Source organism: Sus scrofa, chromosome 2 (assembly GCF_000003025.6).
Source record: "Sus scrofa isolate TJ Tabasco breed Duroc chromosome 2, Sscrofa11.1, whole genome shotgun sequence".
In the NCBI taxonomy this organism is placed as follows: domain Eukaryota; kingdom Metazoa; phylum Chordata; class Mammalia; order Artiodactyla; family Suidae; genus Sus; species Sus scrofa.
The window spans coordinates 3,241,415-3,269,330 of NC_010444.4; the positions used below are offsets into that span (position 1 = coordinate 3,241,415).

General features: G+C 60.4%; 1 protein-coding gene across 13 annotated transcripts in view; it reads right to left on the reverse strand.

The window, feature by feature from the left end:
* ANO1 (anoctamin 1) overlaps nt 1–27,916 on the reverse strand; it is a 171,141-nt gene that overhangs the window by 39,146 nt on the left and 104,079 nt on the right. For 9 of the 13 annotated variants that reach the window (XM_021082675.1, XM_021082673.1, XM_021082672.1 and 6 more), the window contains exons 4-13: nt 24,943–25,041; nt 24,045–24,196; nt 22,591–22,645; nt 19,155–19,206; nt 16,671–16,736; nt 16,120–16,175; nt 12,449–12,490; nt 6,394–6,458; nt 5,806–5,940; nt 2,092–2,252 (exon numbers count right to left, since the gene is read on the reverse strand). In XM_021082675.1, the coding sequence (XP_020938334.1) occupies nt 2,092–2,252; nt 5,806–5,940; nt 6,394–6,458; nt 12,449–12,490; nt 16,120–16,175; nt 16,671–16,736; nt 19,155–19,206; nt 22,591–22,645; nt 24,045–24,196; nt 24,943–25,041 (883 nt within the window). The remainder of the gene's footprint in view (nt 1–2,091; nt 2,253–5,805; nt 5,941–6,393; nt 6,459–12,448; nt 12,491–16,119; nt 16,176–16,670; nt 16,737–19,154; nt 19,207–22,590; nt 22,646–24,044; nt 24,197–24,942; nt 25,042–27,916) is intronic. The other 4 variants (XM_021082678.1, XM_021082676.1, XM_021082683.1 and 1 more) reach the window with 1 other exon arrangement.

Below are 27,916 nucleotides of genomic sequence, written 5' to 3' on the forward strand. Positions count from 1 at the left end.
TCAGGCGCTCGGCACCATACGGTCATGTCTGCTCATGGCAGAACCCGGAGGTGCTGGCTTGGCTACCACCCAGGCCCACAGACCCCAAGTGAGGGACAGAGCTGGCCGGTGGCCCCCATGGAGGGTGCTGGTGTGAGAACTGGGTTGCGCCAGCCATGCAGGCTGGGGTGGGGGCTGGGGCGCTGGGCCCAGGGCAGGAGGCCTCCCTGGAGGAGGTACTCGGAAGGGGGTTCCCGATGCAGATCCCAGGTCCCTCTCTAGATCTGAGGGTGCTTGGGATGGGAGGGAGGTGACTGGCCACGTGCACGGCCTCCAAGTGGGGACACTCTGGCTCAGACCCTCACAGGGACTCGTCGCCAGACCTGGCCGCCCCTGCTTTCCAGCAAGTATAGAAACGTGGCTGGGCAGGGATCGGAGGCCAGAGGAGCCAGCCTGCCATGCTGGCGCAGGAGCCCAGAGGACAGGCCAGGCTTCCCTTCCCGCCTCACCTGACTCATTCCTCTGCTCCTCTGCACACCTGCCTCCACGTCCCAGACGGGGCCAGACCCCGAGTCCCTGGCTCCAGGAAGCCCAGGCCAAGTGGGACATAACCTCAGCCTCCCACTAGCGCCTGGCGCTGTCCTGGGCTCGCTGAGTTTCTGAACCACCGATGGAGTCTGAATGAACCCAGAGGGCAGGGAGGAGGCTGCTGGGCCGTGCAGGGCCGGGTGAGGGATTAGGCGGCGTGCCATGGTCCTGGAACTCACCCTGGCCATCAGCCGGCCAGGGAACCTGGCTCAGCCTCAGGGGTCCCTTCTCGCCTACATGCCCCACCCCCACCCCAGGCTTGCAGCCCCCTCTGCGCAGCTGCAGAGCCGGGAAGCACCTGTCTCAACATGAAGATTCTGAGATTCTGAGGGGTCCTTTCCAGATCGAGGGTCTTCGACAACCCACCACTCAGTAACAGAGGCTTGTACTGAACTCTCGGCTGGGATCCTGGCAGATCCAAAATGCACGGACAGGTAAGAGCCGCACACCTGGCTGGCAGCGGCAGCCGCCGCCCCATCCGGGAACAGCTTCCCAGCCCATCACCGCCCACTGGCACAGGGCAAGCCAAGCACGCAGGGCGAGGGCTGCTCCTCAGCAGGGGGCGAGGTTGGGCTGCCAAGGAACCGGCGACAGCCCTCTCTGTTTCTCGCCCCAAATGCCCAGCGCCCCAGCACACGTCTCCAGAACTCAGCTCGGGGGCTGATGCTTCTTCCAGGAAGTCCCTCCTGACTTCCCGACCCTATGCTCCAGTGCCCGCTCCGTGCACAGCTCCGTCTCCTACTAAATGGGAGCCCCTGAGGGTGAAGACTGGGGCTCTGGTGCCCAGGGGACGGCTCAGCACACGGGTGCCTGAGTTCTGAATCCCCAGCTGGCAAAGGCTGTATCATGAGGCCACGGAGGAGGGACTGGCCTATGTGCTAATGCAGAAACATCTGCAGAAATGCATCCGGCCACCACTTACAGTCTCCCAGGCCCGCCATGCCTGAGATGGGTACAGGTGGGACCTGCCTTCAAAGAATTCTAGAGGAGGAGCTATGTGCCCTGCACTCTGGGTGGCAGTGACATCCAGGCCTTGGTGTCTCGGGAGCGGAGCGATCCCGGGTGGCTTACATCAGCACTTTCTGGCCTTGGCTTCCTTACCTGTCAAACGGGCACGAGGGGCCCACAGAGATGCCGTAGGGATAACGAGAGACCTGCCCCAGGGCCCAGGCCTTGTCAGCTTCCCAGCACCCATGGGAAGAGGGCAGACCCTTGAACCCTGCTCGTTTTAAAGCAGCTGCCCTTCCCGGGCCAACAAATCCTGGCCCCAGGAAAGAGATCCTGTTCTTGGGACCACGGCACCCTCCCAGGCTTTCCCAGGGGCTCTTGGCAGATAACTCGTGGGTGTCTGTGGCCCAGCACAGCCCCAGGCAACCGCCGACGAAGCGGGGGGGCCTGTTTCCCCAGACCTCCGCCCACCGCCCCGCGAACCCTCCTGCGGATCATCTCAGGAAGAGGGGGAGGATGCGGCGACCCCCCCGAGCCCTCCAAGTGCCCGGGACGGGCCGGCGGAGCTGCGCTTACCCCAGAGGGCCATGAAGATGGAGAAGAAGACGGTGGCCGGGTTGTCAAAGAGGTGGCTGGCGCGGGCCGTGGCGCAGGCAGAGCTCATCCTCCAGTAGCTGCAGGTCTTGTCGCACAGCGGGCACATGGTGATGTTGTGTCTCTGGTCACACATCTCCATGCTGGGAGAGAGGGAGGGGTCGTGCGTCCCTGGCCCCTGCCGGCCCCCGGGGACCAGCCCTCCCGGAGCCACGCTGCGGGGGGAGAGCGCTGGGGGTCCCCTGCACGGCGGACAAGATCCGGCGCCCGAGGCAGCCTCCACCAGGGCTTGGAGCCCTCCTCTCACCCAAGGCCACCCAGGGGGCCCCAGCTCGGCTCCACCTGTCACCCGCTTAGAGGCTTAATGAGTGTTGAACAGGGCTCTGCATTTTTCTTGGGCAGGCAGCCTGCAACTTCCGTCCGTGGCCCTGGGTGTGAACCCATCAGACTGGCTGTGTGGCTGGAAAGGACGGCGTGAGCGCCTCTCTTGGGGGCGCCTGGGCGGTGGGACCCACAGCCTGGCCTGGAGCTCTCTAGCTGGAGCCTGGGTCCCCAGCCAGCCTCCCTCTGAAAACCAGGCATGGACGGGCCTTGTGATGGCAGCGGAGGCTGACCAGGGCCGTACGTTGCCAGGCCCTGGAGGACAGAAAGAGGAAAGGGGTCGAGGGGCACTGGACGCTGTGGCCCCCCTGAGCCCTCGCTGCCAATGCCGGTGCTTGAAGCTCCTGCGGGCTTCCATCTGCCCTGGTGGGGAGGCCATGGGGCGGCTGGCCCTGGGCAGGCCTGCGTATCAGCCAGTGGACATCACCGGGCACTCTGGACCCAGAAGACGGAGAAGAGGCCTCCCGGGCCTCCTCGTGGGAGGGTTGGGAAGCCATCAGGCTGGGCAAACTGGGGGACCGAGGGGCGCCTGGCCAGGATGCTAGGCCCACTCAGTGTAGGCCTTTGTTCAGCTGAGCAGACGTGAGATCTGAGGCCCGAGCTGAGTGGCTGCGGACGGACAGAGGGGAGCTGCCTGACGTCCGGCAGCCTTCCTCCTCCGCCCAGCACTTAGGCTCTCTGCTAACAAGACAGAGAATGTTCAAAGGCCACCACGGTGCGAGCAGGGGCCTGCACTGAGCGTCCACCTGGCCTGGACCAGCTCTGGAGCTACGGCAATCCTGTCTTTGTAGATGAGGAAGCAAGCCCAGAGAGGGGAGGTCCCTTGCTCAGGGCCACACAGCAGAGTGGGGACTGAGCCCTGGTCTCTGTCTCTGCCAAGCCTGTGCCCTGCATGGCCCTCGGCTGCTGCCCAGAGGCCACAGGAGGGCTCCCTGCTGAGACCAGGCAGCCTGGCCGAGCTCTCGATGGGCTATTCCTGCCCTCTGTGCCAGGGCCAGGCCCTTTAGCCTCAGACTTGGTTTCTCCTTCTAGAAGGTGAGGAGACAGGCCAGAAGAAGGTCGTGCCAGCCCTGCCCTGCCCTGCCTTGCCCTCCCCTCCCGGCTAACTTCGACAGGGCAAGGAGCTATAATTAGACAACGGGCCAGAGTCTAATTCCCAGGGGTTAGATGGCTATCCAGCAGGGAGCTGAAGCGAGTGGCTGTTGCGGCTTTTTGCTTTGCATTTCTGGGTGCACATGAGCATAAAGTTTGCACAAAATCATGGCTGGGCCATAGCTGTCGGTGGTTGAGATACCTCTGAAAAGCTCGAAGGGGCCTCCTCCGCCAGCGCAGCGGCCCTCAGCTCCATTCTCCCCTCTCAAGGGTGCTCGCCAATGTCCTTCTGTGCGCCTGGGCGAGGGCGGGTGTGTGTGGGGGGGCAGTGCGGACCTGCGAGCCGGCAGCTCTGGATTTGAATCTCTGCCTTACCACTTGGGATCTACGTGGCCTTGGGTAGGTGGCCTCAGTGTCCCCATCCATAGAATGGGGGTGCTGAGAAGAAAGGGGACCCACGTCACGGGGCTGTCGGGAGGGTCCAGCAGGGCAGTGCACGTGAAGCCGGGGAAGGAGCGCTGGGATGCCCAAGCCGCCCTCCTGTGCGCTGTTGTCATCGTGGGATGACAGAACTGCGGCTGCGGTAGTTTTAAAAGGAGGTGTGGGAGCTGCCCTGAGGCTCCGTCCCCTGAGCTCCGTTGGGCCTAGGGGTGGGACCTCCCCTGCACCACCTGGCTCCTCTTGGGGACCCAACGATGGAAAGCCCCCTGCTTCATCATTCATCATCGTCTGTATGTGGCCTGGGGCCACGAGGGTGGGGGCCAGATCCAAGGCCTGTTTCTGCTGGTTTAAACCCTCAGCCTCTCCCTTCCCCACCTTCAGCCAAAATAAAGACAAGTAACAGGCAGGCCTGCTCTCTGGAGCCAAAGAGCAGGGCGGGGACGGCAGGGCAGCCTTATGCGGGGGCAGGGGGCCCTGGTCGTGCTATGGACCCAGATGGGCCAGTCTGCAAGGGGAATACAAGCCCCCGCTTTGTCCAAGGCACTGGCGGGCAGAGGTCGAGGTCGGACGGGCCTCCAGCATCCCCAGGAAGTGCTTCTGCATCCCCGGCTGGGTGACAGCTCTGGCCCAGGACCGGGAGGAACACAGACGGAGAGGCCCCCAGGCGGCCTCCCGGGGCCTGAGGGCTCTGGGGGTGGGGGACTCCCCGTGCCATGTCCCCGTGGCTTTGAAGGGAAGCTCCCTCCAGATGGGGGCTGCTTTGATCTCTGCCTTCCTCAAACCCAAGCACAGTGAACTCATGTCATTAACAAAGGGACAAGCTTTCTCCTGCCTGTGCCCAAAATAACCCTGGAGGGGACCAGAGCCAGATTCCTTTAACGTCCTGTTTCCGGGTGGGTGGAATATTTGAGGTGTTATTCATGTATTAAAACACTACTTGCACAAAAATGTACCGGATGTGGCCTCTCTGTGCCGCTGAGGCAGTTACTCCTCCAGGTGAGACGCTGTCACTGGCTCTTTCCTCACCAGAAGCACAGATGACGTTTCTAAACCACAGCTCTGCTTCAGGGACTCGAGGCTGAGCGCCGAGAGCTGTGACCTGCCCTAACGACCCAGGACCGTTCCTGACAGACGGCCAGCTCCCCGAAGCAGGGCCAGCGGCACCCGCCTGTCTAACCAGTGTCGCTGGCATGGGGTCCCTGATGGGGGGTGGGGCCGAGGTCTGGGTGGCTACTGGGAAGTCTGGGAATCAGCTAGAAAAGACGGCATGTGGGCCTCCTTAAGCTCTCACCGCCTGACTCACGCTCTGGGTGCCAGGCTGTGAGACCACAGCCTGGATGAGGCCCGGCTGTCCCTGATATATGATGCTTTGCCCGAGGGCCCTGCCCCTCGGCCTCTGATGGGCATCTGTCTCATTTCCTGACCCCACAGGGAAGCAGCGAATTTTCTTGTCACATCATGAGTTAGAACTCGAGGGGGGACAAAAGCTTCCAAGGATGTAAAGGAGTCGGATGTTTATTTTACGTCTTCCTCTCGACAATAAAACATCTCCTAGGGTGTCTGTGCCTGAAAAGGCTGCCCACGCTCTCAGACGGCGATGGAACCCTTTGGACTGGGCGGCCCTGGTCCTGACAGCGCCTGGCCTGGCCTGTGACTGCCTGGGGGGCTGGGCGGGTGCAGGGGCTCGGGGCCTGAGCCCCGGGGGCTTCCGTTCCCGCGTCAGAGGACCGTGGCTCCTCCGCGAGACGGGGGTGCGATCGGGGCCAGGGGCTGCCCGCCTACCTGGGGATGTTGCCGTCCACGGTGGCCCATCCGTACAGGAAAACGATGATTCCCACCACGGAGGCGGGGATGAGCATCTGCGTGTAGACGCCCAGCCAGGCGAAGTAGAGGCCGATCTTCTCCCCGAAATACTTCCTACACCGCAGGGCAAAGCCGGAGACACGGTCACGCTCGTCCCACACCCGGAGGGCAAAATCCCGCCGCGTCCCCTCCCCAGCCAGGGACACCACACACCGGGCACCCCCTGCCCCGCTTCTCTCCACCAAGAAGCAGAGGCGCGGCGGGTGGCGGTGGGGGGCTCCGAGGCAGGCTGTCAGGTTTGGGGTGCCCTCTGCTCCCCGTCCTGTTCAGCCTAAGAACGGGAATGACTGCGGCCCCGAGGCACCAAGAGAACCAGTCTCTCTGTATGTGGAGCATCCTGGCCGCCCCCGATGGGCTGAGCTCCGGTCTCCACAGCCTCACGGCACACATGCTGTCTGCCCTGCCTGCCCCTTCCTGCCGCAGGATGGAGGTCCCCCCCCACTCCCCGGAACACGTTGCCCAGGTGGTAATTCTTTTATCGTGCCTGCTCCCGGCATCCCCTCTTACCTGACCAGGTCGATGGGCTGGTACTTGTAGAAGACCCCGTAACTCGCCCACTCTTCATACAGGAGCTGGGGGAGAGGAAGAGGTGGGGGGCTGGGAAAACAGAACCCTCCCGCTCCCCTCCCTGGAACACAGAGCTGCCAGGCCCCCGCTGAACCGAGCTACTCAGCTTACAACTACCATCATTCATTCATTCAACAAACACGTATAGCAAGTAGCGGCGTGCCAGGTACTGTGCTAGGCACTGGGCTCTGAGATGAGCACGGCAGACACAGCCCTGAGCCCTGGAGCTCCTGTTCTGGTCGGGGAGGCAGACACGGGCCAACACAGAACCCGCAGGAGGTGCGGGGGGGCGGGGAGCCCAAGCAAGAACAGATCTTTGTTTTAGGTCAGGGTGGGGAGATGGGAAAGAAGCTTCCGGCATCACCATGGAGTCCCCACTCTTCATGATCTGATCTGGAATTGATCTAAAATGGCCCAGAGCTTTCAGACACCCCATTTTCTTTATAAAAGACCCCACAGGCTTTGGAGTGGAGAAATACTAGTGGTACAATTAAAAAAAAAATTCTCACGGGATGCACAGAGAGCCTGCCGTCTTATCTGCTGAGATGGGCTGTCTGATGAGCGCGGCTGAGTGAAAGAAACGCAATCTACACACACGCCATCATCCCCCAGGCTTTGGGCAGGATGGTGGCGAGCCCGATGGGCTGGAAGCCTTGTATGAACACGGAGGGTGTCCACGGAGGGTGTCCTCAGGAAGAGGCCGGGCGAGGGTGCTGGTGTGAATAAAGGAGTCTCATGCACCTGTGCGATCCTTTACCGACCTTGACTCAAAGCCTAGGGTCACACTGGTGGCGGGCGGCTGGGACCGAGCTGGAACCCCAGTGCCTCAGCCACCTGTCTCTGCACCCCATTAGCCAAGGAACGCCCAGGAGGCCCGCAGAGGGACACCCGCGAGAACTCAGAATGGGCCCTAGGTCTCTCGTACACGGAAGCTTGGCTTGCATCCTTTTCCCTTTTCTTTCTTTTTTTTTTTTTTTGCTTTTTAGAGTCGCACCCGTGGCATGTGGAGGTTCCCAGGCTAGGGGCTGAATCGGAGCTACAGCTGCCCGCCTACACCACAGCTACATCAGATCTGAGCCACGTCTGTGACCTACACTATAGCTCATGGCCACGCGGGATCCTTAACCCACTGACTGAGGCCAGGGATTGAACCTGCATCCTCATGGATGCTTGTCAGATTCGCTTCCACTGAGCCACGACAGAGGCTCCCCTTTTTCCTTTTCTTAATATTAAAATTAAAGGCCGTGCAGGGTCTGCCATACTCAGATTCCACTGTGGCCCCAAAGAGTATTTTGTAGCATTATTACCCCACATGTTCTACACTGTGGACTGAATGTTTGTGGGCCACCCCCCCCCTTTAATCCACAGATTGAAGCCTTAGCCCTAATGTGACGGTATCTGGAATCCTTTTTTTCTTTTTTTGGCCACACCCACAGCACATGGACGTTCCCGGGCCAGGGAGAGAGTCTGAGCTGTTGATGCGGCAATGCTGGATCCTTAACCCCCTGCACGGGGCCATGACTGAACCCGGGCCTCCACAGAGACACGCCGGCTCTCTAACCCACTGCTCCACGGCGGGAAGCCCCAAGACTGAGGGTTTGTGGAAGCAATTAAGGTTGAAGGAGGTCGTGAGTGTGGGTTTGGACCCGACAGAACCGACCTCCTTATAAGGAGGTTAGAGAGACATCAGGGCTTTGCTTTTTCCAGGGCGCACACGAGGAGCAGCTATGGGAGGACGGGCGAGAAGACGGCCGCCTGCAAGCTGGGAAGGGAGGCTTCACCAGGACCCAGCCCTGCTGGCCTCTTGACCTGCACTTCCAGCCTCCAGAACCGTGAGGACTAAATATCTCCTGTGTAAGCCGCCCTGGCTGGTACTCTGCTCTGGCGGCCCGAGCTAAGGCCTTCTCCTCCTCTGACTCGGAAGGCCCAGGGCTGAGGGGATGGTTTTCTAGGCATAAAGACATTGTCAACAGAGTCTCCGAAAATTAAAAATGTGTGAGAGGGAGTTCCCACTGTGGCTCAGTGATTAAGGACTTGACATAGTGTCCGAGAGGATGCAGGTTCAATCCCTGGCCTTGCTCAGTGGGTTAAGGATCCGGCATCACCACAAGCCGTGACACAGGCCGAAGCTGCAGCTCTGATTCGACCCCTAGCCCGAGAACTTCCATCTGCCCCAGGTGTGGCTGCAGAAAGAAAAAGAATGGGGAGTCCCCACTGTGGCTCAGTGGGTGATGAACCTGACTAGCATCCATGGGGATGCTGGTTCGATTCCTGGCCTTGCTCAGTGGGCTAAGGATCCGGCGTTGCTGTGAGCTGTGGTGTAGGTCACAGACGTGGCTCGGCTCCTGTGTGGCTATGGCTGTGGTGTAGGCCAGCAGCTGCAGCTCCGATTCCACCCCCTGGCCTGGGAACCTACATATGCCACAGGTGCCGCCCTAAAAAAAAAAAAAAAAAAAAGGAAAGGAAAGAAGAAAACATGTAGGGGTTCACCAGGAGGAGTCCAGCTTCCACAGAACAGGGAGTCGGGGTCCCTAGAAGTGACCCTCCAGCAAACTCCTCCCTTTCCTCTCTCCTCTTGCAGCCCTGAGAATGATTCTCAGGAGAACACAAGTGCTGCGTTTCATCAAAAGTCAGCACATACGCCTCCCCAAAGCAGGGATGAAAAGAACGGAGAAAAGCTAAGTGCATTCTTAATAAATTATAAGCAAACCTTGCTGTCAAAATCCTGGGTTTTGCCAGCTCTGATCTCTGTAAGAGCAGCTTTCTTTAGATTTGAAGTCTTTCTGTAAGTGGTACAAACAGGGCAGTTTCAGCAGGACTCCAACCTCTAAAAGACTTAATGGCAAGTCTGGCTGCTGGTGGGGGAGCCTCGGCGGCGTCAGGGTAAGAGCTGGGATGCACGGGCTCTCCCCACATCTCGGAGGAGAAATGGTCCAGGAATTAAAGCCTGCTGCTGGGCTGGGTCTGGGGCTTGTGTCCTGGGTAGACCCTCCCCGCCGAGTCCCGGAGGGTGATCTGAGTCAGGCCCGCCCCCTCCGAGCGCCCCCGGGGACCGGGGCAGACCCCCTGCACCGCTGAGCCCACGACCTCCTTGACCGTGAAGGGGTCTGTCTTTCCTCCGTGTCACGAGTGGACTCGGATGGGCTCAGGCTTCACCCTGTGAAGGAGGGGTGCTGGGGGCTTGTTCCGTGTCATCTCTCTGATTGTGCAAAAAGGAGAAAGAGCCTAGGGTTTTACTCTCTACAGGGAGAGGTCTGAGCCGGCAAACTCTGGGGAGATGACGCAGCACCTCTGGAAAAGCAAAGCATCCACCACCGACCCGGGCAGCTCCCTCCCCTCGGCTGAAACGGAGCTGCTGATTTATACCATAGACGGGCTGGGGCGGGGGGTAGACCCCCGGGAGGGAAAGCGAGGGAGACCGCAGACAGGGGGGGAGTTTAGACACAGAGAGACCCTCCTGAAGGCTTGGCCTCGTCATGCAGGTCACCCCGTCCCCGGGCCTGCCCCGTGGAACTGGCCACAGACGGCTGGCCACCATCCATTGACAGATGTGACCAAGGGGGCACACCCCGGCTTTCTACATAAGCCACATTCCCTTGGCAGAGGTTTCTTCCTGCCAAGCAGAGAACGTCAACCGCCCTGCAGCTGTCAGCATAAGGAAATCAAACTTCAGATTTCCTTGCTGGGGCTGGCAGAACTCGGGGGGGGGGCCCCCAGCCTGGGAGCAGGTGGGCGGTGTCAGGGGCCCTGGGAGCCTTCTGGCACCAACCTCAGAGGGATCCCGGCTCCATCCACCGGCATCTCCTGCACAGACCTGCCCCTGGGCCCACACGCTGGGCACACGTGTCGGCACTGCCCTCGTTCTTAATGACCGTGTGTGAACTCCCCCCCCCCGCCCCGCGCCGTCTCCCCCTGGGATGGAGACACCAGGAGAACCAGGTCTGTCTGGTCCGTGTCGGCCCCAGCTTCTCGGGGCAGGTAACAGGTTTCCAAAAAGTAATTGTTGAATGAATGAATGAATGAATGAATGGAGGGAGGGCGGGAACCAAAGGTCCGGGCCACGTCCTCTCGGTCAGCACAGGGTTGAGGCCACCTACGTCCACACCCGGAGTGACCCTCCCAGCCCCCGATCCCCGAGGAAGGAGCACTTGGGCCGCAAGGCAAGAGCGACGGGCGCGCTCAGCCTCCGCCCAGGCCTGCCTCTGCTTAAACGTTCCTACTTGGGCCCCGGATCCGCCAGCTCAGTGCAGGAAAATGGCCTTGGCTTGGCGGCCTCCCCTTTCTGTCCTCAGGCACTTGGGGCTCCTGCCACTGAGAGGATGCTCAGTCACTGCAAAAGCCAACACTCAGAACCAGACCGCTTAAGATGGAACGACCGTGGGAGAAAGAATTCCAAGGCTCTGAGCTAGGACCAAGCCCTCTCTGGGGCATTTTCTTTCCTCGCTCCCTACGTGCCTTCCTTCCATCCCTCCACCCCTGCCCATCCTCCATCCGTCTGTCCATCCACCCCACCCACCACCCATCCGTCTGTCTGCCCACCCACCATCCGATACTCCCTGCCTACGCCCCCTGGCCAGGCCCTGTGTTCATTCATTGTTGGGACATAAAGTTAGTGAGGAGAGGGGCGTGGAGGGTGGGAGAGCAGCCAGTCTGGATGAAGCTGGAGCTGCCTGGCTGGGCCTGGCACATGGTCGTGCCCAGGAAACAGCTCCTGAGCAGTAACCGAAGGAGAGGGTCTTAGCACGGACGTGCCCATCAGCTGGGCCGCCTCCGAACGAGAAAGGCGGCCGGCGAGGCTGCGGTGTGGGCAGGAGACCAGGAGCTGAGGATGGGGGGCCTGTGACCCGGGGGCGGGACAGCCAGAAAGCGGTCACCCGCGCCCCCGGGGGAAGCACCTTTGGGTGCAGGGGGGCCTCAGGGAACGGCAGAGGGGGACGCGGAGGGAGGCAGGGGCCGGGCCGGCCGGCGGACGGGATGGGGAGTTTCTGCAAGTCACGGGGTCTCAGACGAAGGCCAGATGTCCCACTAAAAATAACCAAATATGTAATTTTTGTGCTAAATCAGATAGCATCTTCAGCTGGCTTCCCGGGCGGGCGGGCGAGTTGTATCAAGCAGCAGAGGTTTAGAAACAGGCGGGGGGCTGGCGGGGGTGGGGTCGGAGGGCCTTCCGCCCACAGAGGCGCCGCCGGCCCCTGCGTGCGACCTGGGACGAGGCCTCCACTGTCGGGTTCTCATGGAGGCGTCCCCATCCACCCCCTCGGAGGGGCCCATGCTGGGGGGGCTGCAATGAACGCAGGGCCCAGGGAGGCTGCTCCCTGAAGTGAGGCGGGTCTGTGCTTGTTTGGGAAGCTGGGAGGGAGCCTGGTACCCGGGGGTGGGCGAGGGACGGAGGAGAAGTGGCTGTGGTGGGGGGGCGGGGCGGGGAGGTGCAGGAGCAGGGCTTCCCCAGGGCCCGGGAGGGTGGAATCCGGCAGAGCCAGCAAGGAACAGAAGACCCCTCGGCGTTTCCCAAAGTGTGTCCCACAGAACACCAACCCCTAACTTTTCCACTAGAAAGGGTTCCGGGTCAGGTAAGTTTGAGAAACACTGGTGGAACACCGTCCCCGAGTCCCCGAGCGCTGCTGGAGGCCATGACGCTACAGACGGCTGGCCTGGCACCTCCCAAACTCATTTCTCCAGGAGCCGGGGGTGGGGGGGTTGGGCCAAATGTCAGCAAAGCGCCCTGGAGGGCCTGTCGGACACCCTGACGTGCAGGTGTAAGCCGGCCAGGTCGGGGGAAGAGGACTGGGCGGAAAGGGCTGCCTGGGTCCCCCCTTCTCACGCTCAGACCACCTGCCAGGGATGCTCGGGAGAATCAGAGGGAGGAAAACCATGCAACCAGTTGAGTTCACAGCCCTCCCCTCAGATGCGCCCCCCGCCCCCCGCACCGTGCCCCTGTGACCCCCCGCTGGCCCAAGCCCACCCCCCCCGGCCCCCTGCCGGCTGCTCAGCCTACCTTCCGGTCGTTGAGCTCCGCGTGCTCCCCTTCGTAGTCTCCCTGTAGAGAGAAGAGCAGGGCTTACTGTCCAGGGAGCTCCCGGGCGGCTCAGGTCCATAAGCGGTCCAGATGCCAACTCCAGCCTCGCTCGCCATGCAGCTAAGCCAACCCTAGGACAGAGCCCCCCTGCCCCTCGGATACCAGTGCCCGCGTGACCTCGGGCTGCCCCGCCAGCCCTCACCCCCAGGGGAAAACCAAAGCGCCTCTCCCGACACCAGATGACCTCCAGGAAGGCGACCCGGGAGGGAGGTCCCTGGGGACTGGCCATGCCAGGGCAGGGGGGCTCCAGGGGCAGAGAGATTGTACCAATGGGGCAACGTGCGTCCCACGTTTGGGACTGTCTCTGTGTCTGGTCCCAGGGCCCCATTCGGGTGGTGCCCCTTCCCGCTCAAGCGTCCCAGGAAGGGCGACGAGTTAGATGGTCACAGTGCATACAGAGCAGTGAGCCCCCTGCCCCCCCTTTACAGACGGGAACACTGAGGCTCAGAGGGGCAACCTGACCTCCTGGTCAGATCTGGGACTTGGAGCCAGGTCTCCAAACCCAGTGGAAGAGAAGGAGACTCTAAAAATCAAAAGCGAGGGAGTTCCGGTCATTGCTCCGTGCTGAACGAATCTGACTGGCATCCATGAGGACGCAGGTTCAACCCCTGGCCCCGCCCAGTGGGTTAAGGATCCGGCGTTGCTGCGGCTGTGGCCAGCAGCTGCAGCTCTAATGAGCCCCCTAGCCTGGGAATCTCCATATGCTGTGGGTGCAGCCCTAAAAAAGCAAAAAAAAAAAAAAAAAAAAAGTGAGCCTTGTATTCCAGCAGGTGACACCAGTGACTGAGGAGGAGCAGTGACAGAAAGGCTCCAGGAGGGCCCGGTGTGGCCAGCCTGGCCAACCGGACCTGAGGATTGCTGGGCAGATCAGGCTCTGAGGGCACTGGGAGGTCGGCCTGGTGCCCGTTCCACTCGCCAGCTCCTTCCACCAACCCCGCTGGCCCCTCCAGGCCGGGGGAACTTGATGCCCGTGGTCCTGGCACGGGATGCTCCGGGAGCAGTTGAACCAAGTCCCCCCGAGTCTTCACGGGCCACGTGACTCCAGAAGCACCTCATGTCCCCAGAGGCCAGTCAGCCTGTGACCTTGAGGGAGGGAGGACGCCAACCCGGAGGGAAGCCAAAGAGCCGCCCAGCAGCGGCAGAAACGCCAAGTCCTGCTCCGGAGTCGACCACTCGTTGCAGGAGCAGAGGCTTCTTCCTCCACACGTGGTCCTAACAGGTTGCTGTCCCTTGGCAAGGACCCCGGCGCCTGGCCTGACAAATGCTCTTGCTGGATGGGTGAACGAGTGAGTGACACAGGAAGCCAGGCCCTGTGGGGTGGGACGCCCCCGGCTGAGACGCGGCCTGGGACAGCTCAGAGGAGAGAGGCGGTTCAGCCTCACTGCGCCAGCACCCCCATTTAGGGCGTGGGTGCTCAGTCCGAGTATGTGGACATCAGCTTTGGAACTTAACGGGGTGGGTGTCCATCAGCCGTGCGGAAGATCTATGGATATAAAATTGCGTGTTCTCTTGAGATGAGCGAGGTCCATCGTGGCTCTAGAGAGAACCTTGGAAGCAGAACCCGAGGATCTGGGCCCTATCCTGTGCTGTGTGCCCCTGGGCAAGCGGCTTGAGCAGCGGCAGCCTCAGCTTCCCCATCTGCAAAGTGGGAACAGACCCCACAGGGCAGGCTTCCCTGCTGCTGTGTAAGGTACAAAGATGACACCGCCCAAGCAGCTTCTAAGACGTGGATCTTGGAGAGGCTTTCTTTCGCGGGTCCCCAGGGGGTCTGGTACTGACCCGTATAAGCTGCTAAGAGAATGAGTCGATTCCTAAGATGAGTGTGGCAGTGAAGCCGGAGAGGAGGGGCGTGTTGGCCTCCAGCGGGCGGGCTAGCCTGCTGTCAATCAAGGCTGGCTTCCGGCCTCAGCTCCCCCAGAGGGACTGTGTGATCTTGGGCAGGAGGCGGATGGACAGAGCCGGACGCCCATGGGAGGCGCCCACCGCCTGCCAGAGGTGCAACCTCACTGCACAGCATCCCCCGTTCGAGCCTCTCTGAGCCTCCGGGTTTGCCCCGGATTAGATGAGATAAGGCTCCTGCTAATCACCGTTCTTTGCGTGCAGTAGGTGCTCAGAAATGTTGATTTCTCCCCTGTCCTTTTTGAGACCTAAAGGGCTGACTCACACAGGCAGGGAGGCCCTGAAACATCTCGGCTCTTGTCCCCGACCTCTTGGCAGGGGTACCAGCTCAAAGGCCAAGCAGGGCTGTGTTCCTGGCGCCTGTGGGGCTGAACAGCTAAGCAGAGATAAGTGCACAGCTTGGGGAACGAATGAGGCCCTTTCTCCCGAGGAGCCAGGAGGGCCAGCCGGGACCTGTGAGGTCTGAGCCCTGCCCTTGAAACATTCATCCGGCAGCGAGTTGGTCACCAAGGCAATGTGGCCCAGTCCAGCCCGAATCGACCCTGCATTACCGAGACCCTACCAGGTGCCGAGTGTCAGAGCCAAACCATGTTGCCTTTGTGGGATGGGAGCTGGAGGCCCAGAGAGGAAGGAAGGAACGGGAGAAGGCAGCCTCCATAAGGAGGCCTTGTCCGCTCTCGGGAGGGGTTGTCCAGGTAGAAGAGGTGGGAAGAGCATTGCAGGCAGATGGAACAGCATGAACGGAGGCACAGAGGTGGGAAAGTGGGATCAATTGACTCCTCAAATCCCTACAGTGGGGTGGCGATCTGCTGAGCAGCTTTTCACCCAAGTCAACGGCCCTTTGCTGTGCCGGTCCCTCCATTTGTCCAATCTGGTGTCTTACTGACAAGCCCTTTCATTTCTGTATTCCCTCCAACACCCACTGCAGCCCTGGCCACTGGAGGGGCTGGGCATTAATCTCAACTCACAGATGGTGGCACTGGGACTCAGGGAGAGGCTGAGGGCCACCTCTGCTCAAGGCCGCAGAGGGACCAGGACGAGAATCTGGGTCCCCTCACCGACCCCCAGGCCCGCCCTCTCTCTCTCCTGGTCTTTGCAGCAACACACATTTGGAAAGTTCCAGAGATCCTCTGTCCAGGGTTCCCACACTGCTCAGGCCCCGTGGCCCCTCCCCAGTGCCCTGCTGAACCCTAGGCCCTGTTTCCATGGGGACAAGAAGAGAGTCCTCTCTCGCCTCCTCTCCCCGAGCCAAGACGAGGCCGTGGCCGCGGGCTATATTTGTCAGGGGGATTTGGAGATGCAGCTCAGGAGGCTGGCCACTTGCTCTGCAGAAACAGATACACACAGAGCTCTGGTCGTCCTGCCAGAGCCCGGGCGGAGCGGGGTGGGGAGCCAGCGAAACGTCTTGTGGACCAGCCTGGCCGTGAAGCTAAGATACGGCCGGGGCAGAATTGCTGCGGCAGTGCCCTGTCCTGGCGGAATGGACCTGTGCGCAAAGATGGCTCTGTCTGGAACTGAGGTCCCCACTCGGGGGGGACAGGGAAGCACTGTGAATGGTTGACATTTATAGGAGAGCCAGAGCAGGAAGCCCAGACCGCAGCATAATTAGAGCTCCCCGGGGGGGCGTGGCCCTTGGATTTGGGGAATCAAATGACACGCGGGGATGGCCTGTGTGTGTCAGGGTTACTTACGTCGTGCAGCGGGTAGGCCGCCGAGTAAACGCCATTGGCCAGCAGGCTCGTGATGCCTTGAAAAAAAAAAGGCAGAGAGGGGGTTACGAACCGGGGCACGTCCCCTGTGGTGGCTCAGCGTTCAGTCAGACCGGTCCCAGGGCCGACTCAGTCACCAGGAATTTTCTCAAAGCAAGCCACCTCTGGGCGCACAGAGCCCGGCCCCGATGCTGGCGTTTCCTCCCCGGATTCGACTAGGAGATGATAATACAGACATGCGCTACCGGCAGAGTTAGGAAGACACAGCGGAAACCCCGAGAGGAAGTCACGTCTGGGAGCAAAAGGAGGGACCCGAACCTCCAAGTCACCAGCTACCCCGCCGGCTGGAGCGCAGGCCCGCAGATGAGGAAGGGGGCTTGTAAGCGGTTAGAAAAAGCTGAATCATGAGAAAAATACGGGCGGGAAAATTGATGGTGCCAGAGAACACACATACAATTTGGATTTAGATCTCAGGTTGATTGGAAAAGCCGGGAGGAGGCCTGCGGGGCCCGCGCGGGGCCGGAGGCACTTACCGTATTTACCACACTTTCGCCTCTTATTTAAAAGGGCAGAGTCCTTCTTTCTTCCCTCTCCTTGCCCTGTTTATACATCGGCTATTAGTTACGTGAGAAAGGGCTGGAAGGATCAAAGTTGCATTTGGGGGGACGGGGCGCGCTCACTCTCACGGGCCGGCGGGACGATGGCCGGACCCTGGTCTCCTGCCCGAAGCCCCTCACCGGGAGCATGAGAAAAAGAACCACACCTGCACCTCCAAGCACCCGGAGGCGTGGACAGGGCTGGAGCCCAGCCGTGCACAGGGCTGGGGCTTCCTGGAGATCTGATCCAATCCGCATACATCCTCGGGGGCCAGCGTGGCTTGGGAGTTTCCACGAAGCCCTTTGCTGGTCAGAGAACCCTCTGCCTGGCCCAAGTGGCTTTCTAGGTGGGAAGCGGGTCAGATTTTTAGCGGCCCGACCAGCCCAGTCTCAACTACTCTGCCCCGATGCTGGGGTTTCCTTCCCGGATTCGACTAGGAGATGATAATACAGACATGCTCTACTGTGGGAACGCCACCTCCCGAAATCTACTTTAAAAGTGACCGTCTCCTCAGAGAGCGATCTGGAGCGGTCAGGACACCTGAGAAATCCACACCAGAGCGAGGCGGGAGCATGTGGCCAAAGCCACACGAGTGGGAAGTTCAGCTGCAGTAAAAAATGAGCGAGGGGCCTGATTCATGTTCACTGGCTCCTCGTGGAACCTAGAATGTTCTCAACTCCGCGTTGCCACAGGGCCTTTGCACAGGTTGCTCTCTCCAGCTGCAAAGCTCATCCCTCAAATGGCACCTCAGCAGAGAGACCTGCGATCACTGGTTCTAAACCTCCGTTACTCCGCAGCCCCTTGAAGACCTGCGAGAGTAGGTTCTGGTTTACCTGCTTCTCTGAGATCTGTCTTCTCCTGCAGTCTATGCTACTCTCCAGGGAAGGGACCTGCCTGGGACAGAGGCTGGTGGGGACAGGACCCATCAACGAATCTGGAGGTCAGGAGGGCTTTTGGACAAGGCGCCAACATGAATGAGGTGCAGAGAAGGCCCCTCCATCTATCCGCTCCATCACGGGTCCCAGGAACCAGCCCTGCCAGGGAACTCACCGGAACACACAGAGATGCCCACCGCCAGGGCAACCTGGAGAGCGGTTCTGCTCTGGCTGAGAAGCCCCCGACCCGGGACTCTGCAAACCTGCACAGCATCCATGTTTGTCTCCATGGGAAGGGCCGTACAGGGATGCATGGCGGGGACTGACCGGACCCACGCTTCTCCCCGCCTCTGGTGGCCCGGGCCATCCTGGGGGCTCTTGCTCCACCAGAGGCCAGGCTACGGGGATGGCTTTCCTAAATGCACTGCCCACCCTGCTGATCAGGACATGGGCTTAGAGACCTCAGGCCCAGAAGGGAGTCCCTGTGATTGACCGCTGGGCCTATGGGCAGGGAACACGCAGCCCACCCGAACCTGGAGGCTGTGGCTTCCCGGCCCTGCCTCCCAGCCTGCCCCAGGCCTCAGCTGTGAGTGGGTGACTCCCCCTGGTCCTCGCTTTCCTCCCGCAGGAAGCCAGCAGGTGGGCAGCTCTCCTGATGCACAGAGCCTCCCCAGGCACAGCTCACACCTTGGACCCCAGCCTGGAGAGCTCAGATGCTTCCAGAGCACGAAGGACTGTGCTGTGACCACGGCCCCTCCACAGGGCACAAGCTGACTCTACAGGAAGCGGGGAAGGGCTGCGGATGGTGGTCCTTGGCCCCGAAATGTTTTGCCTTAGCAGTGGGGGCCCCTCTACACACTCACTGAGCAGCTCCTGCGCCTGTGGTTGAGGCGTTTGGTAAACCATGAGGAGCCCCGTGGGGTGGGTGCGAGACAGGTTCTGGGTGAGGGCGCAGGTCAAGGGTGGAAGGGTGTGTGTCCAAGGGCGCCCCTCTCAGCAGGGCTGAGGGCTGGCGGGAGGGGGCCTTCTGGCCGGTGTGGGTGCCTGGCTGCTGCACGAGGCTGTCGCCCTGGCTGGAACCCTAACCGCCTCCCCCTGGACTGTGAGGGTCAGGCAGGGGCTAAAACCCCTTGGTGGCCCTGCAGGTTCCAGCCTCTGCGGGAAGAGGCTCCACAGGCCACCACGGATGCCTCCGGCCAAGGAGGAGGAGGCCTGGGTGCTTCAAAGGGCCGTACAACTGCCCCGCGGTCCTGGAACCGTTCTCCTGCCTGACGCTGTCACCCAGGCTTAAATCAAAACGCTCTCAAAAGCCCCGAGCCGGCCGCCCGCCTCCCACGGAGAAGATGGAAGGCAGATCCTGCAGGGACGAGCGCTGCGCTCAGGCCCCACGCACGCCCGTACCCGTGCTGACGCCTGTACCCATGCTGATGCCCTCACCCATGCTGATGCCCTCACCCGTGCTGACGCCCTCACCCGTGCTGACGCCCGTACCCGTGCTGACGCCCTCACCCATGCTGACGCCCTCACCCATGCTGATGCCCTCACCCATGCTGTACTTGGCTTTGGTACATGTCGTCCTCTTCAGAATCTCGTACACCTGTTGTGGAGACAAGGCGGGGCCACGGTTACTCCAGGTGGCGGGTGGGGGTCTCCGGGAAGGGAGGTGGCGACCACCACCGCGCTGGCCTCCCCCCCTCCCCCAAGGACAGTGTCAGGACTGATGCTCTTGGGGACGAGGAGGTCACCTCCAAGGGGCCCGGGGGTAGGGGGGCCCAGGCACAGTGGTGCAGGGTTTCTGCCCCTTTGGGCTGAGACGTGGGTTGGAACTCAGAGGCGCCAGGACCCAGCCGACAGGACCATTCCCGGGTTCTGGAATGTTCTAGATCCTGCTGTGCGGCACTGGGAACCATATCTAGTCACTTACGACGGAGCATGGTAATGTGAGGAAAAAGAATGTATACATGTATGTGTGACTGGGTCACTGTGCTGTACAGGAGAAAATTGACAGAATACTGTATTAAACTGGCTATAATGGAAACAAGTGAAAATCATTAAAATAATAGAAAAAAGGAAAAAAAAAAAAGAACGTTCTAGAAACCTGTGCCCCCTTTACTAACAAAACCCTCCACTTTGCCGTCTTGGGAGCCCTGGCTTGGGGGTCTGCCTGCCTGGGTCAGTCCTTGTAGCCACGTGGTCTTGGGCAAACTATCTTGTGTCCTATGCCTCAGTTTCCCCATCTGCAAAATGGGATGGAAAGACTCGGCCTCACCACAGACATGTGGGTCAGAGAGCTCCAATACCCCCCCACCCCTTAGACCCTGCACGCTCCCGCCGTCCAGCACCCTGGGCCCTGGCGCCCTCGGAGCCCCTCTCCTCAGCTCCGTGCGCCCAGCTCTTCCCCGGAATCCTGGCCTCCTGGCTGCCCCTCTTACCCACCAACCCTCTCCTGAGCCCACAGGGTCTTCACCTTGGCAGCTCCTTTTGCCAGAAGTGCTTGTCCCTGGAGAGGTAAATGGCTGCATGGCCACTGTGACAAACAGGCCACTGAGCAGCTACCGATCCTGTCTGTCTTCCAGCGGTGCTCTCCTGACTTGTATGCCCTCACACCTGCCGTGTTATAAATGGGCCTGACTCCTCTCCCCTCCTGACCACATCTTAAACCTTGCTCCACAACCATCTATGGCTCCCTAGTGCCTACAGGCTGAAAGTCTGAGTCTCAAGACCAGCACCTCAGGCCCTTCCCATGGTTTCCTGCTAGTTCTGACTCTGACCTGTGGACACAGGGCTCCCCCGATGCAGGGGGCTTAGGAGGGGCTGTCACATTTCTGTCTAGAATGACCCTGCAGCTCCAAGACCATGGAGCCTGACTAACCAAGGACAAAGTTTCGCATCCCCAAAGAGTTTGTCTGCGGAGTTGGTTTACAAGCTGGCCTTCGGGGTCTCTGGGAGAGGGTGCTTCCCTCCAGAGGTAACTGGAGTCACGGACTGTTCAGCTAATACTTACTGGCCCTGGGGTCAAGGATGAGCTCAATTTCACTTAATTTTTTTATTAAAAAAATTTGGGGGCGAGTTCCCTTTGTGGCTCAGTGGTTAGCAAACCTGACTAGGATCCATGAGAATGAGGGTTCAATCCCTGGCCTTGCTCAGTGGGTTAAGGATCCGGCATTGCTGTGAGCTGTGGTGTAGGTTGCAGACGTGGCTTGGATCCTGCATTTCTTTGGCTGTGGTGCAGGCCGGCAGCTGTAGCTCTGATTGGACCCCTAGCCTGGGAACTTCCAAATTTTTTTTTTTTTTGCTGCACTAGCAGCATGTGGAGGTTCCCAGACCAGGGATTCAACCAGAGCTACAGCAGTGACAATGCCAGGTCCTTAACTGAACCACCAGGGAACTCCTAAAGCAGATTCACCATGGGATGGGGCGTAGAGCTTCCATTCACAGATGCCTCCCAGCTCCAGGCCACCTCCCTGACAGCAACGGTGACTTTACCAATGTGCACCCTGCCCTGTGCTTCCAGGAGCATCTTGGCAGCCCCAGATCAGGTGAAAGCCTGGGCACACATACCTATGGGGACACAACACATGCCTCAGTTTCCAATTCTCCCCCACCCCAAAGGGACAACAAGTGAAACTATTCAGGTCACTGTCAGGTTCTCCCAAGTGGCCGGCATCTGAGGGGACAAGTTACCTCCCCTAGACATATGTCAGCCCCAAGCTACACTGGCTGCGGATGTTTTTGCAAACATGAATTCCTTGTAGGGTTTTTTTGTTTGTTTGTTTGCTTGCTTTTTGCTTTTTAGGGCCACACCCTCGGCATATGGAGGTTCCCTAGGCTATGGGTCTAATCGAAGCTACAGGTGCCTGCCTACACCAGAGCCACAGCAATGCCAGATCTGAGCTGTATCTGTGACCAACAAACACCACAGCTCATGGTGAGGCCGGATCCTTAACCCGTTGAGCAAGGCCAGGGATGGAACCTGCAACCTCATCGTTCCTAGTCGGCTTCGTTTCCACTGTGCCATGACGGGAACGCCACTTATTGTTTTTTATAAGCAGATGTAATTGCAAAATTCATCAGTAACACAGTCAATCATAAAAAACGCAGCGGTGGCTGTGCTCCCGGCGCTATGTCCAGGTTACCCTCGGTGGGGGCACATGGCTGCCCTTTGAGCAGGAAGCTTCCTCGTCCCGTTTGGGAGTCACCAGGCTGGGAGGGACGCAGGGCAGATGGGACCTGGATGTGCCTGTCCAGGCAGTGGTCTGAGCCCCCCACGCCAAGCGGCCTGCACCACTGTCCCCGGCCTGGCTGCCCTCCAGTCTCAGGGTGTGGCCGTGAGGGGCAGTTATCTGCTCAGGGTTAAACAGCCACCTTTTCCCCGCCCGGCCCCTCTCCTGGCCAGGCTGGGCTTTCTGGGCGGGGAAGAAAGAGGACCAGCAGCTTGGCTGTGAGGTTACCTCTTGTTTAGATAGATTGTTGGGTCCCAAGCCATGCACGGCCCTGCTTGGCTGGCGGACGAGCTGGCGGCCGATGAATAAACATTTAACCAATACCTGGAGCAGGGCAGGGTGGCCTGCTCAGATTTCAAACCACAGTTTGCTCGCCTGGCCAAAGCCTGGAAATCGACCCCAGCCCTCACACCTTTGCCTGCTAGATGGCTCCATCCCTCCTGCCGGGCCTGCCTGCTTGGAAACCTCCAGCCAGATAGGAACGTACAATTTCCATGAAGCCCAAGTGGCAAGGGGGCTGGAGGGGTGTGTTGGGACCATGGGAGATGCAGGACCCTGTGCAAATAACCCGAGAGGCCTGGGATCCTCTGCCTCTTCCCGCCTGCTCCACCCGGCCATCCCCTGGGCCCCTCGCAGCCCGCGGTTTTATCATCCTAATTATTTCAGGCGCAGACAATTAGAGCTGAGCCGAAATGAAATTATCGCCCGTGTCCCCGGGGCCCCGGGGCCCCCCCACCCCACGCGTGAGCCACACTTACGATTGTGCTCCGGGTTTTGCTGTCGAAAAAGGAATCCTTGTCGGACAGGTCAAATCTGTGGAAATATCGGGAAGAGACAGAGACAGCTCACTGGACTTGGCTTCCCTGAATTCCGAGGCCCTGGGCTGCCCGGCCCTTGTTAGCGGCGATCGTGAAAGTGGCGAAGCTTGGGCCGCGTGCCAGGCGTGACTGGACCCTGGCATTTGGAACGGCGTCCCCCTCACCCCTCGGGGAGGCTGGGAGACCCACACGGGTGGGAAGCGACCCCAGCAGCGGGTGTGCCAGACCCCCTGCCCCCGATGACGCCCTCCAGTCTCTGCTTCAGCCCGGCTGGGGCGGGGGTCCCACCATCAGACCCTCCCAATACTTAAAACAGTCTCCCTATAATTTCCAAATGGCCCCTGTCTCGAGGTCCTGGGCCACACAGAGATGCCCTACGGCTTCCGGAGAGCAGGGGGGTGCGTCTGGAATGCTTCACCCATCCCCCAAGACCCTCAGGGTAGAGCTGGGGCGGCGACTCGGGCCGGGCTGGGGTGTGCCAGGCCTGGCAGGGCATGGGTGCTGAGGGGGTCGGCCTGGACAGAGCGAGGGGGCCAGCTGGTGGGAGGGGATGGGCCGGGGCCACTTCCTTCTCCCTGTTTCTTACTCCTAGAAGGATCGGGAAGCACAGCCAGGGACACTCGGCCCCTGCCCTGTGACTAACACGCTGGCCGGGGCAGAAGCCCCGGTTCCCAGCCGAGGCACAGCTCTTCGCGGCCCTTGGGACCGGGGGTGTCCAGGAGCCCCCCTTCCCCAGAGCACGTCATCCAGGCCCCACAGGTTCCCAGAGTCCAGGCTTCCTCCTCCCAGCCCTGTCCAGTGAGACTCACGGAGGCCTTGCAGCCGCCACAGGCCCAGGTGGCTAGGCCCGCTGCCCCTCGGGAGCAGGGGAGGAGGGAAGCTTCCAGAACACGCGCAGCCCTGCCAGGCAACCCGGCCGGCTGCAAGTCCCTGGGGCCTCGGGACTCCAGCTGGGGCTGCGCTTGGGCTCCTGGCTCCCAGAGCTTGGCAGCCTCCAGGAGGCAGGGACCAGAGCCCTCTTGGGAATCTGTCCCCAAGAGGGACAGAGCTGGGCTGGGAGGATGCTGAGACTGCTGCCCTGGGGCTTCAATCCCACGCCACGCCCGCCCGCACCGGAGCCCGCGCTGGCTTTCCCAAGTGGCACCCAGCAGGACGAGACTCGTCCCCTTAACTCCTCAGTTTACAGCGACCTTGGACATTTTCCCCGGGGTCTCTCTGCGCTCAAGAACCACAAGCTCCCCTGCGAACATGCCCTGGGGGCTGCAACTCCCTCTGCTCCGGGGATGGAAAGGATTATGTCCCCACCCTGCCTTCCTCCCATCACCACACAGCCGCCCTCCCCCGCCCCCCGGGACGGGGCAGGGGCAGGTGGGCGCGGAGGGTGTCCCACTTACAGGTGCTGCTTCTCCCGGGAGAAGGGATAGGAGAGCCTCTTGGTGGTCTGGGGCCTGTGCTCCGCCACCTTGGGCTGGATGGGGTCCGTGATCTTCTGGAGCACAGAGTTGATCTTTTTCAGGAGGCCCCGCGTCTCGTTGATGTGATACAGCTGCAGACGGGACGGAAGGGGTGTGCCTGTCACGTGCCGAGCCCCGGCCCCGGGGGTCTATGCCGAGCTGGTCAGGGCACCACCCCGCCCCTCGGAGATGGCCCAGCCTGGGAACAGGGGGCGGGATGGGCCAGGATGCTCCCCCCCACGCCCGGGTTTCCAGCTGGCCCTGAAAGCTCAGGGTTTCGGGAGCTCCCAGCCAAGAGGGCAATTACAGTACATTCCAAAGCACTTCCCCAAACTTCACTTTTGTTTAAAAAGAGGTAATCCGAAGGATTCCGGTGGATTTGAGAGGCCGGGAGCTGACTTGCTCCCAAGAACAGCTTCGCCGTTCCTGCTTTCCTCTCCACCCACAAAAGTAAACCCTGACGCCTCGCTAAGCTCCTCGGACACGCTCCCAGCCTGGAGTTTTCCGAGACGAAGAAGAAAATCCCCAGCAAGCTAGGCAATGTGATGAAAACGAGTCTGATGAATTAGCCAAGATATCGAAAGCATGAAGCCCCAGAAGCCTGTGTTTGTGTTTCTGAGAAGGTCCTGGGCCCCTCTGCCCGGACCATCTCTGCCAGGCTGGGTTACACTTTCTGCCCTCAGGACACCGGAGCCCTCCCTCCTCCTGGGGTGGGGAGGGGTGGCCAAAGCCCCTCGCGCTTTTCACAACAGCACAGACTCTCCTGACCACGTCTGCCTGCCGGGGGTCCCCGAGACCCGGACACAGAGAGCGTCTGGCCTAGAGACCCCCCACCAACCTTCTTTGTCGGCATCTTCAGTTTCAAAAACTCAGCCTCTCTGCACAGCACGTTCCAGGGCGCGTGGATTTTCACGAACCCCACGCCGTGAATTTTCGTCTAGGAAAGAGGGAGAGGTTGGCGGTCAGCGTGGCCAGATACTTGGGGCTCGGAAAACCCTTTTCACCTCGGGGGCAACTAGTTTACTGGGCAGCGGCTGGCAGGGCGGCCTCGTCCTGCCAGTTGTAAGATTAAGTTTTGAAAACCTAGTGAACAGCATTGTGGCCGCACTTAGTGGTACGGTGTTGTGTACCTGACAGCTGTTGAGTGATCTCAAGTGTTCTACACACACACACACACACACACACACACACACACACACAGTTAACTGTGTGAGGTGACGGCACGTGAATTCTCTCCATCTCGGTCACCCTTCCACAGCGTCCGTGTGCATCAAGTCATCAGGGTGCAGGGTGACAGGTATATGCACAGTTACATTTGTTGATTACTCCCCAAGAAAGCTGGGGGTGGGAAGTCAGAGCCTGGCATCTTACAGCTGGCAGGTGTAGGAGCCTGGGTTCAAACGCAGGCTGTGCTGTCCAGAGCCCACACTCTTAGTCGTGGGTGAGACTGACAGGTCCCAACAACCCTCTATTTTTCCACTGGATCCCCTTTCGTATTTACGAACACTCTCAATGCAGCACTAACACATCACATCTAACAGATAGAGACATGGCGCCCATATGCCATGGAATATTACTCAGCCATGAAAAAGAACGAAATAATGCCATTTGCAGCAACATGGGTGGACCTGGAGATGATCATGCCAAATGAAGGAAGACAAATATGATAAGAGCTCACCAATATGTGGAGTCTAATAAAAAATGATGCAAAAGAACTTCTTGACAAAACAGTAAGACTCAAAAGATTTCACAACCAAACTGATGGCTCCCAAAGGGGAAATGCCGGGGAGGGGGGGCTACATTAGGAGGCCGGGGTAACATATACACACTACTATGTATTAAGTAACAAGGGCCTCCTGCCTCGCACAGGAGAATCTACTTGATGTGTGTAATAGTCTATAGGGGAAAAGAATCTGAACAGGAGTGGATATATGCCTGTGTAGAAGCGATTCGCTTTTCTACACACCTGAAACGAACACGACACTAAGTCAGCTCTCCTCTCCAATTAAAAAAACCCAAACACGTCCCATCTAAGGCACAGGGAACATCAGGAGACTCCCCAGGCACCCCAAGATAACTGGGGTGCCCCATAGCAACGAAATGCAAAGAACCACACGTTCCCTTGAGACGAGCTGCCCTATGACAGGGGGGTCCCAGGTCTGCCAGGCTTCTCAAGCGGGCCCCCAGGCTGGGGCCCCACGTGGCCTCTCCACAATGCCAGGGGTCCTGGTGGGAAGGAGCCAGGCCACGGAAGGGCAGGTGTGTGGCCCGCACTCGGGACTCAGGGTGGGGCTGACGCGGGCCTGCGCTGGGCTCTGGGCCCCATGTCCCACTGCCAGCCTCAGAGTGGGCACAGCCCAAGGACTCCCTGCAGGTTTCTGCAAAAAGCAACAGAACCAAAGTCACGCGGGGATGATTTTTAAGAAAAAACACTCTGCGCGCCAAACACACTCACTCAGAGCCATCCTCGACCCCCCCCAGTGAGAGGTGGGGTTCCTGGCTGTCCAAGGGGAAGGGGCCCCCCCAGAAGCCGAGCTCCACTTGGGGTTCCTTCTTCACCTTGAGAGAAGGGCTTCGCCTGCTGGGTGAACCCAGGCTCACCTCCCACCATGGACGCTGAAACCGAGGACCCCACGACGGAGGAGCCAGCCTCTCCCCAGGGCCTTGGGGTCACCTCACAGGCCTCGTCTGTGCCGCCCCTGCAGGTGGGCGACTGGAGCCTCCCAGCTCGCTGGCCCTGCTGCCCACAATGGGGCAGTGCAGAAGCTTCACGTGTCCTCTGAGTGAGCAGATGGGGCCAGAGCCATGATGGCCACGGGGGGACGTCGAGGAGGCCGACACCCAGCGGGCGGCTCTTACGTGCCAGTCACCACTGCAGGCAGTCATGCCTGTGGACTCACTTAACCTTGTGACAGGCCCGGTGGGGCCGGCGGCGGGGGCGGGGGGGGGTCCTGCCATTCTCCCCACCTCGGAGCCAAGGGGCACACACGATACAAGTTCACCATAGGGTCCTGGGGCGGCTGCAGCCCGTGACCACGGACTGGGCGGCCCTAACAACACAGGATGCCTGTAAAGACGCATCACGGAGCCAGACGTCTGAGGTCCAGGTGCCCAGGGGCCGAGCTCCCTCCGGAGGCCCCCTCTCGCCTTGTCGCCCCCAGGCCTTCCCGTGTGTGCGGCTCCATCACCCCAACCCCCACCTCCATCCACACCCGCCTGCTCTCCTCTCAGCCTCTGTGTTTCCAACCTCCCTTTTTCTCTTCCAAGGACACCTGTCACTGGGTCGAGGGCTCACATGAATCCAGATCGGTAACTCACAGCTGCCAAGACCCTTCTGCTGAATAAGGTCACTTTGCAGGGTCCGGAAGGTCAGCTTTTGGAGCTGCCATTCAGCCCACGATACCCGTCATGAAGCACCCGGTCAGAGCCCCAGGGGGCTTGGAGGCGGAGCTGACTGAGGGGCTGGAAGCTTTGAAGGAGCAGGGCTCCAGGAGCCACGACCCAAGCCTGCTTCAAGGAGACCGCCAGGCCCAGGGTGCTCGGGCAGAGACACCAGGTGGGCAAGGCTCGGAGGTGTGCAGGCTGGCGTGGGCCAGCCCGTGGGGAGCCTGGAGCCTGGCATGACAGCTGGGGGAGGCAGTGCTTGGGCTCGGGGACAAGCACATCCCAGCAAGGACTAAAGGAGCAGTCCTGGGGGCTCAGACAAAGGGAGCCCAGATCTTCCCAGGGCAGAAAGAGGGGCAGGTCGAGTGGGCACCGGGGGAAGCCATGGCTTGGGTGGCCTGCGTGGCACTCCTGGCCCGCCCGGTGTT